General features: G+C 42.1%; 2 protein-coding genes across 2 annotated transcripts; both read left to right on the top strand.

The window, feature by feature from the left end:
* The first annotated feature begins 5,103 nt into the window (after positions 1-5,103).
* On the top strand, positions 5,104-6,334 carry LOC101294359 (F-box protein PP2-B10-like). Its single transcript, XM_004297957.1, has 3 exons — positions 5,104-5,364; positions 5,586-5,704; positions 5,830-6,334. Exons 1-3 carry the CDS (start codon positions 5,104-5,106, stop codon positions 6,332-6,334), a joined length of 885 nt encoding a protein of 294 aa, XP_004298005.1.
* A 1,404-nt stretch (positions 6,335-7,738) lies between these two features.
* Positions 7,739-11,169, top strand: LOC101314741 (cellulose synthase-like protein D1-like). Its single transcript, XM_004296582.1, has 4 exons — positions 7,739-8,328; positions 8,418-8,847; positions 8,926-10,136; positions 10,209-11,169. The coding sequence occupies exons 1-4, from the start codon at positions 7,739-7,741 to the stop codon at positions 11,167-11,169; spliced, it is 3,192 nt and encodes a 1,063-aa protein (XP_004296630.1).

Genomic DNA, 11,169 nt, shown 5'->3' with positions numbered 1-11,169 from the left:
TAAACCCGAATAACGGTAAATAGTAGACACGTTGTGATTCCGATGACTAAAATTCACAAACCAAAATTCGACCGTCAGATATGATCATTATGACGAAAGATGTCTATGGTAAAAAATTCAACTGGATTCGACAACGTTAAGGGCTCGATCGAAACGGTCAACTCTAATCGAAAATAAGAAAACTGCATTTTCAAGCCCTAAACGGACTCGGATGGCCAAAAAAGCCTATACATCATGGCATTAGCAATGAGTCTCACTCGTAGCGCCGTTACGCTTCCGGAAAGGTATCACAATAGTCAATCAGACACCAAACGCCAAATCTGCAGCATAGTGAATAGTAAGGGTAAGTCAACTATTGGCACCGAGACTTTACCGGAATACTGTGATTTTTCAACCGTAGTCGTATTTCACCGTTCTGGTCATATCTTATTTCACGACTTTTTTGCGTTTGAAGGTTCTACGTATAGTTTTTTTTTCTCAGATGAGTTGTTGTCTAGATCTGCAAATATAAGGCATTTTAGCCGACGAAATTATATTTTTCGTCGGCTAAACTTTTAAAAATTTCGTCGGCTAAAGTTTAAAAATTTCGTCGGCTAAAGTCCACTTTAGCCGACGAAATTTTTCGTCGGTTAAACTTTTAAAAATTTCGTCGGCTAAACTTTTAAAAATTTCGTCGGCTAAAGTTCACAGACTATAGCCGACGAAAAAAATTATTCAGCCGATGAAATATTACTTTCGTCGGCTAAAGTTGACCATAGCCGACGAAAATTTTAAATTAGCCGACGAAAAAAAATTCGTCGGCTAAAGTGTACTTTAGCCGACGAAAAAAAAATTCGTCGGCCTGGTTTTTTTATTTTCGTCGGCTAAAGCCTTTCTTCTGGTAGTGTAGGAAAATGGCGGGCAAGTTTTTATTTTATTTTTTACTTTTTTATTTTATTTTATTTTTATGCAATTAAGAAGACTTCATTAATCATAACATTTACCATGAGATATGGTACATAAGTTTCGCTGTATATCCTCCTCAAAGACAGAAGATAGTGGACAAACATTGACCACTTTAGACTTCAAAGGCCATACTGAGATACTGGCAGAGCCAAGCAGACCACAATTGTAAACAAACGGAAGGCTGGATAATTTTCAAAGCTTCTTTTGCTAAGCAATGAGCGACCATGTTGCCTTCTTGCTTCACAAAATATCTATACAACAATTGAGTAAATCCATAATTTGCAAAGTAAAATCAAGTTGAGACCACAAATAACTTAAGAGAAACACGCTCTCTAAGGTAGTAAGGTTTCCAGAGGTTTTCTCTCTGCCACTCGCTTGACCGGAATCATGGTTGACGAGGTTTTTGCTTGACTCACTAATTCACTAGCTATCTTCGATAAGAGGAAGATCACGTATGGAGGCGAGGGGAAGGCGGCGTTGTGGCAGAACCACTACGATGTGGGAATATTAATTGTTGGTTTCTAACTACAAGGCAGAAGCGCGTGTGGTGAAGGGGACGTTGTCTTCAACTTGGGTTTTGAAATCAAAGTTGTTAATGAGGGTCAAGGTGAGCATTTTGTTCTACGCTTTAAGGAAACGAACGACTGCGATGCTATCGTCATGGGTGGTCTAATTTCGAGAGATGAGCTAGTGGAATTAACGACTCCATCGCTCTGAGAAAACTGTCAAAATCCGTTAGTCTCTCTCTCTTCGGGCAAAACAAAACGAACATGTATACCCTCCATCGCTCTCAGCATAACCCACTTGTGAAACATGCAGAAAAAGAAATCAAATATGACATCGAACATGCAAGAATGAACGCACAAAAAAAAGGAGAAATGTGATTGGTTATTGGAGTGCAATTGTACGAACGAGGCACAACTGTGCTAGCTCGGTGCTCCCACTCACTCGAAGAGACTCGACTCACTCTCTCATGCATTCTCATCACTGAACCGAGACACTAACTCACCATTTTGCTCATCTTGGTAATACTCTCTTCTCTCTATACACTCACACCTCTCTCTCCTCTTCATTTTCTTCTTCTCTCTCAACCCTCACACCTCTCTCTTGCATGTTTTCTTCTTCATTTAGTACGTCTCACAGCTCTGATCTCTTTCTTCTTCCTCTTCTTCATTTTTTCTTTCGCTCTTCGTCTCAAGTTTTGGGAAGATGATGAACGCTTGCTTAGTCTGGAAATTATACAGCGCACCCGGTGTATCCACCGTCGATTTTGAACCCGAAAAAAAAAAAAAATTTGACGGTGGAGATGACGGGTGCGTCGCGCACCCGGGTGCGCCGAATAGGCTCTCTGCTTAGTCACGTACATCTCTTTCTTTCTCCTCGTTGGAGTTGCAGGATTCTCCCTTTTTTATTTTATTTTTTGTAAGTTTTCTTCTTTGTTTAGTACGTCGACTCACAGCTGTGATCTCACCCTTTTGCTCACAACTCTAGTATATTCTCTTCTTCATCTCTCTCTCTCTCTCTCTCTCTCCCCTTGTGACAAGTTTAAATCTTCATTTAGTCCCACAAATTTTTCTTCTTCTTCTTCTTCTCCTCAAAGCTATGCTCTTTCTCCTCGTTGGAGTTGTTGGGGCTGTGCTGCTGGTAATTTCGGAATCGTTTTTTTCTTTGATATTGACTGATATTTTTCTTCTCTTGGTCACAAGTTTCTAAAAATGATGAACGCAAATGGCTTGGTCAAAGCTATGCTCTTTCTCCTCTTTGGAGTTGTTGGAGACTGTGTTGATGGTAAGTTCTCAATCGTTTTTTTAGGGTTTATGACAACGCATAAATCAGTTTAAAAAACTCAGAATGGTTTAAAGCAGTGAATGCATACACAACAGTTACAACTCCAACAGTTTTGAGTTCAGGGATCCCATGGGATGACAAATCTGCTTCCATCGTGGTAAAGAGGACGACACAAATTATTCAAGGGCTTTGTGTTTGAATGCTTCCATCGCGGTAAAGAGGACGACACCTTCAAGGTCATCTGGGATGACACAGCTGCATCGATCATGGTAAGGAGGACATCAAAAGTTATTCAAGGACTTTGTTCATCTTGCTATTACCGTACTAATACAGGACAAAGCTTTGGAAGATTTTCGCTTAATGATTTGCGAGTGGTCGATATATGGTAAACTGACCATTCCTCCTTCCAAGCAAGGAGGTGGATTGTTGGTCGATTCATTTCGAAACACGATCAATGAAGTGTTTATGGGCGATCATCTGACAAGCCTCGACTTCATCGTTTTCATGGATAAGGTCTCAAAGATCGGGAGCAACGACTACTATAGGAAGATTTTTCTTCACACGATACTCAAGGACAAAGAAGGAAGGATCAACTATTTAGCATCAGCTGTTGATCACATCAGGTGCTTCTCTTCGCATCATGGGTTGCCGTTTGATTGGGATGAAGACTATAACCTAGTGCATCAGAATAGTCCGAGTTATCCGGGTATTTGTGTCAGTCCCCGTACTATTTTTATGTGCTTATGACCACTGTAACAAACTTTCCCTTAACAGTTTGTGGGGTGAGCAAAGTAGTTTGTTGGGTGACAATAGACGTACTCTAAATTTTATTACTTTCTAAATGTAACTTTAATTTCTTCTTTCTTCAAACAAAATATCAAACCTTAAATTTTTTTTTTTTTAGAAAGCAAACCTAAGAACTTTATACTAGTGATATTGTTGATGAGAATAGGCGAAAAACATATGAGAGCTCTCTCTCCTCTGCAGCGGCTAACCCTAGTGGTTGGCCGGCTGATTTCCTTGGTTTTCAACGTACAATTCCGTTAGCGTTCCTCAGCTGCCGAGTCCTTTGGATATGAGAATCTCATCTCATTATTCGAAGGGTTGTTGTGAACTAAGTTTGTCGCTTTGGAGACAAGATTTACCTCCGGTCGGTTTCTCCTAGGCTCTTTCCTCTATTTGCTTCAAGGAGCTGGTGGTCGGTATCGTGGTTGTCTTGTGGACCTGAGTTAGAAGTGGGATCCCGGCCCTATCGGTGTTGGATCTTCTCCAACGGTGTGTATAGTTAGAATCCAGATCTAGGGCTTCAATATCCTATCCATGCCTGCGGCGGATCTATGAAGCTTGGGGTTTGTTGAAGTCTGCCTTAGGGTTGTTATGGCGACGGGAGGTCAGTTGGGATCCGATCTCGGTATGGCGACGGCGTGGATGGTTGCGGTGGCTGGAGGTCCATACGTCGGGGATTAAACTGTTTCGGCTATGGACCTGGGATGACTGGGTTGTAGGAGATTGTGCTGGTGTGAAGGATGAGATTGTTATAGGTTCTTTCCATCGGTAGATCATCGCCTAATATGATGGAAGATCATATTCTGGCGCCTAGATATATACCTATACCTATGTCGTGCTTTCTAGGTGACGGACATTCCGTTGACTAAGTGATTAGGAGACGAAATAATTTTGTCTCATAAGTGCTTGTTTCTAGTAGTGCTAATTTAACGTGTAAGAAACATATTCCTGAAATTTGTACCTCATCAATGGTTGCTATTAATATGTAATATTTGTTTTCATCACCTAATAAATTTCATTAATGTCATTTATTCATCCCTTAAAATCTAAAATAAATAAAAATGGTAAAATTGATAATGCAATATTATGATTTGGCAAGATATATTTTGTAGTATCGAAAGAAATATATATACCTACATGATACATAAGAATTAATACCACAAATTTTGGAACCGGGATCCTCTCTTAATGAAAAGCCTCCAAATATATATTTGCCTAATATATCTTTATTAGGCATGCATTATTAGGTATTTTACATTAGGAGAGGAGAGGATCCCGATTCGTATAGATATAATTCCATTTCAACATTTCTCAGGATCCATAATTGTCCATCCTTAAATTAATTTCATATTTCGGTTACCTTTGAATCTCGAATTTCTGTTTTGCCCTTTTGGTTTAGTTTTTCCTTAAATCCTTCAAAAAGTCCGGATTCTTTTCCAAAAGAGGAAGTTCAATTCGATTAGCGCGTCATGGTTGAATACTTGAATTAGTATTCAGTATAAAAAAGCCAATGTACTGCGATATATCATATATCTTTTGTTAGGGTTTGTTCCAAAGTAGGTAGGTTTCTGACAGAGACAGAAAATGGTGGGATTAGAAAAATTACCAGAAGAGTGCATACCCTATGTTCTTTCCCTAACCTCCCCAAAAGATGCTTGCCGATCAGCCTTGGTCTCCTCTGCGTTTGGATCCGCCGTCCATTCCCAAGTTGTTTGGGAGCGTTTTTTACCCTCCGACCACCGTGACATCATTTCCCGATCCGTTTCTCCCATCACTTTTTCCTCTAAGAAGGAACTCTACTTCCGTCTCTGCGATTCTCCCATCTTCCTCGACGATGGTAATCTGGTAATCATTTCATTTCCCCTAGCTTGTTAGTGATCTTTTGATGCACCAAAAAGATGCATGCATATGCATATATATTCGATTTGATTCGATTATATTTAACTTTTTCTACTGCATCCTTTAATTCAAATAATGTAAACTACTTCTGAAGGATTTCTATGGACGTAGATTATATTAATTTCTCTTCCTCTTGTTTGTTATTGTTCTCCATCGATCGAATTAAGAGTTTTGCAATAGACAAATTGAGTGGCAAAAAATGTTTGATGCTGGGAGCCAGACGTTTGCTGATAGCCTGGGGAGACACTCCAACATACTGGGACTGGATTTCTGTGCCTCATTCTAGGTTCGTTTGTGCACGATATATATCGATGTAGCTATATCTATGTGTAACCTAATTCTTTCAGCGCATCTGTCATTGATACATAGACATGTATATCATGCATGATAATGACATACCTTAATGTGCAGATTTGGCGAGGTAGCTTATCTACGCTCTGTTTGTTGGCTTGAGATTTATGGCAGAATGGAGATGCGATCCCTGTCTCCAAACACAGCTTACGCTGGATACTTGGTTTACATGTTTTCCGAAGAAGCCACTGATTACGTAGGAACTGGACGGAATTACTATGAAACATTTCCTGTCAAGCTTTCAGTTAAGTTTTTCGGGAATGAAGAAACTTTGATTGAAGCTCATGACGAAAAGGATGCAGAGTTGTTGCTATCAACAAGAAGGACTACTGCTGATGCTGCAGCATCTATGGATTATAGTGTTGGAAATAAGCGACAGCGTTTTCCAATGGAGAGAAACGATGGCTGGATGGAGATTGAGATAGGAGAGTTTTATTGTGGCCAAAGTGATAATGACAATTGCTTGGTGGAGGTGGGTGTCAAGGAGATTGAATCAGGGAGTTGGAAGTTTGGTCTTGTTATCCATGGCATTGAGATTAGGCCGATCCAGCCGAAACCAAACTAAAACAAAGAATGATGATACATACTTGTCTCAGTTCTCTACCTTATTGTGTGGACTGTGGAGTGATTCTTTATGGGGTTGCAATTGATTAATAAAGAGGTCAATCAGGAGAGGTTTAATAGCATGCCATGCGAGTTATCTAGTTGTCTGATGTCAGAACATTTGATGAGTCGCATGCATATGTTCTTTTTTTTTTTTTTGTAAATAAGTCGCATGCATATGATAACCTAACCAATGATTGTTGCTCACCAATAGCTCGACTGTCGTTGCACGAGTTTAGTTCGGATGATTGTAATCTACCTTGATCAATTGATCTATATCAACAACATCAAAATGCTTATCGATCTAGGCATAAGCGTTCCACTTATTTCACTGGTGCCCATCAAAGGTAAAAATGAACTCATGAAAATCAGCTCTGATTGAGGCTAGTAACTTACACATAATTCCGCGTAACAACTAACTTAGTTAATGTGTTTTCAATCGTAGTTGAAGTAACCCTAAATGTAACCTCCCAATTGGCCAAATCCCTTGTACTCTTACCACTTCATGAGTTCATGATGAAACGTCGACCTCGAGTTCTCCTTAAATTTAACTTGGTAGTACTAAGAATAAAATGAGTTTAAAAGATTTTAGCGTACCTATTTGAAATTAGAAAGTATCAACATGCATATCCAGTACTTAAACAGTTAAACTAGTGTGCGTTGAATATGCATCTTAATGCTTGCAACTCGAAACTCCATCATGGACGAATACTTCTCCCATGCATTCGTCCGATTCTATACTACAGTAACGTACCGAAGAGTCTACAGATCTTTGGCTCATCGGCCTCATCTTATTGATTTCCTTTTGGTCCCTAATTAAATCATTGTTTATATTTCCAAACTATTTTGACAAAATATAGAGAATGTAGAATCCAAAAATGATATCACATACCAAAGTTAACCTCTTTATCTCCACCAATTTACCCAATAACCCTGGCCTAATATCAAAAATTAACCATTCTTTCTGTTACCTGAAATATATGAGAATAACACATAGATACGCGCATTACCGACTATGAGACTGATATTGAAACAAGGGAAGCTAAAGATGGAAGCAAATTACGGGCCACTCAAGTTCTGAACCATATTTGGCTTTCCAATTCAGCTAGCTACCGCCCATACTCATCTTTGAACCAACAACATATATCCAATTCCACTATTCATCTCCACACTTTCTTTTCGATTCATATCACCTTCAATTCGATTCAATTCGATTCGATTCAACTCAACTCTTCGCGCTTGCATGAAACTACGTATATAACTTGTTACGTAACTCCTCCTCGATCTACTTAACTTGCATGAAAACACGTACCACATGGCCGGGGACAAGTAGATTGATCAATACCAAAACTAGTCGAGAGTCGTGATGGCGTCTTCATCAAACAAGAAAACATTGCCGAACTCACCATCATCCGTCGGCCGGCCCCCGTCATCGGCGGTCAAATTTGCTCGCCGGACGTCGAGCGGGCGTGTGATGAGCTTGTCCCGGGACGAAGACTTGGACATGAGCGGAGAAATGTCAGGCGAAAATGACTACATCAATTACACGGTGATGATGCCGCCGACGCCGGACAACCAGCCCGGAGAGGAATCATCCAAGCAGGAAAATAATCCAGGGCCTTACGGAGCGTCACGGTTCGGGACAGAGTCGAGACGACGGCACGACGGCGGCGGCGGCGAAGGGTCGAAAATGGATAGGAGAATGTCGGTGATGAACTCATCTAATAACAAATCAATATTGTTGAGAAGCCAAACTGGGGACTTCGATCACAACCGTTGGCTGTTCGAGACCAAGGGAACGTATGGAATCGGAAACGCCTTCTGGTCGCAGAAGGACGAGGACTCGTATAATGGGGACAATGGCGAAATGAACATGCAGGACTTTATTGACGATAAGCCATGGAAGCCCCTCACCAGGAAGATTTCAATACCTCCTGCTATTCTTAGCCCTTACCGGTAACTATTATATTTTTCACTTTTTGCTTCATACAAACCTTGTTTTCCTTCATTGTTATTTGTTAACTGGTGCTTTTGTAATATTCTAGGTTATTGGTGGCGGTTCGTCTGGTAGTTCTAATGTTTTTCCTAGTGTGGCGAGTACAAAATCCAAACCCAGATGCAATGTGGCTATGGGGGATTTCCATAGTTTGTGAGATTTGGTTTGCATTTTCATGGCTACTCGACATACTTCCCAAAATGAACCCCATAAACCGTGCCACAGACTTGGACGCTCTACACGACAAGTTTGAGCAGCCCTCACCGGCAAACCCCACCGGAAGGTCTGACCTGCCTGGTGTTGATGTCTTCGTGTCCACTGCCGATCCAGATAAGGAACCGCCTCTTGTCACAGCCAACACCATGCTCTCCATCCTTGCTGTTGACTACCCTGTGGAAAAACTTGCGGTCTACATTTCAGACGATGGCGGAGCCATTCTCAATTTTGAGGCCATGGCGGAGGCTGTGGCCTTTGCTGAGGTACGTCATTATGGATTTCAATCCTTCTTGACATTAGTGCATAAAATTTAAGCTAATTAACTCGTAGTACTGGTGCAGGTGTGGGTACCCTTCTGCCGAAAACACAACATAGAGCCAAGGAATCCGGACAGTTACTTCAACAGCAAGGTAGACCCAACCAAGAACAAGAAGCGGCCCGATTTCGTCAAGGACAGGCGTTGGATCAAGAGAGAGTATGATGAGTTCAAGGTGAGGATCAACGGTCTGCCTGATGTAATAAGGAAACGGTGTGAAATGCACAACGCTAGAGAGGAAAGGAAGCTCACAAAGGAAACAAGTACTGGTGGATCAGCTCGATCAATAGAGACTGCAACTGATAATATTGCTGCTGACCCGGCAGCCTCCACATCCGCCAAGGCCACGTGGATGGCCGACGGAACACACTGGCCGGGGACATGGCTGGAACCTACTGCCGATCATAAAAAGGGAGACCATGCTGGCATCTTACAGGTGATGAGTAAGTTTCCAGATTGTGAACCTGTGATGGGTTTTCCTGATGAGAAAAAGCTAGACTTCACAGGAGTGGACATTCGGGTCCCCATGTTTGCATATGTTTCCAGGGAGAAGCGACCTGGCTATGACCACAACAAGAAGGCAGGAGCCATGAATGCCATGGTTAGAGCATCAGCAGTATTGTCTAATGGAGCGTTTATACTCAATCTCGACTGCGACCATTATGTCTATAACTCTAAGGCTATAAAAGAAGGAATGTGCTTCATGATGGACCGTGGAGGAGATCGCATTTGCTACATACAGTTCCCCCAGAGATTCGAAGGGATCGATCCATCTGACCGTTATGCTAACCATAACACTGTCTTCTTTGATGGAAATATGAGAGCCTTGGACGGTCTGCAAGGGCCAGTGTACGTGGGAACTGGGTGCATGTTCAGGCGTTTTGCACTCTACGGTTTCCACCCCCCAAGGGCGCATGAGTACTTGGGGGTGTTTGGCCAAAAAAGAACTCCAGCACCACAGTATCAGACTAACGATTCTATAAGATTACGGCCTTCTGAAGAAGCAGACGATGCAGAGCCTCTAGCAACTAATGATCACCCCGACTTGGGACTCCCAAAGAAGTTCGGAAATTCTCAAGTATTCACTGATTCCATAGCTGTTGCTGAGTTTCAAGGACGGCCTCTTGCTGATCATGAATCAGTCAAGAATGGCCGCCCTCCTGGCGCGCTGCTCGAACCTCGACCCCCACTTGATGCACCCACTGTTGCCGAAGCAGTTGCTGTTATATCCTGCTGGTATGTTATGTTTCTTGTAGCTAACTATTGCATACTTGCATGTACTACATTGATTCTAAAATGTGTGTACAGGTTTGAGGAAAACACTGAATGGGGAGATAGGATCGGTTGGATATATGGATCGGTGACTGAGGATGTGGTGACAGGTTATCGAATGCACAACCGTGGATGGCGGTCTGTGTATTGCATAACCAAGCGTGACGCGTTCCGTGGCACTGCACCTATCAACCTGACAGACAGATTGCACCAGGTGCTTCGATGGGCCACTGGTTCAGTGGAAATCTTCTACTCTAGAAACAATGCATTCCTGGCGTGCAAACGCCTCAAGTTTCTACAGCGTATTGCATACCTCAATGTCGGCATCTATCCCTTCACCTCCATCTTTCTGGTGGTGTATTGTTTCCTCCCAGCACTCTGCCTCTTTACAGGACAATTCATAGTGTCGGGTCTGAGTCTTCCCTTCCTTTGCTACCTCCTTACCATCAGCATATGTCTCATTCTTATATCTATACTAGAAGTCAAATGGTCCGGCATTGGACTTGAGGAATGGTGGCGTAATGAGCAGTTTTGGTGCATTGGTGGAACCAGTGCTCACCTTGCCGCTGTCATCCAGGGACTCCTCAAAGTCATAGCAGGCATTGAAATTTCCTTCACCTTAACCTCCAAGTCTTCCGGGGAAGACGAAGACGACATTTACGCTGATCTTTACATCGTCAAATGGACAAGTCTCTTCATCATGCCATTATTAATCATAGTTACCAACATTATTGCAGCTGTCATTGGAATATCAAGGACCTTATACGCCGTCATTCCCCAATGGAATAAGCTACTAGGAGGACTCTTCTTCAGTTTTTGGGTTCTGGCTCACATGTACCCATTTATGAAAGGCTTGATGGGAAGGAGAGGAAAGATACCTACTATCGTATATGTATGGGCGGGACTGGTCGCAATCACAATATCTTTGCTTTGGCTGCTAATCAATCCTCCTGGCGGTGGCTTGGCTACTGCTGGTGCTGGAGACTTAAAGATATAA

The sequence above is a fragment of the Fragaria vesca genome, linkage group LG4 (assembly GCF_000184155.1).
Source record: "Fragaria vesca subsp. vesca linkage group LG4, FraVesHawaii_1.0, whole genome shotgun sequence".
Taxonomy (NCBI): Eukaryota; Viridiplantae; Streptophyta; class Magnoliopsida; order Rosales; family Rosaceae; genus Fragaria; species Fragaria vesca.
Note: the sequence above shows the minus strand (reverse complement) of the source record. Positions and strands in the feature narration are given on the sequence as shown.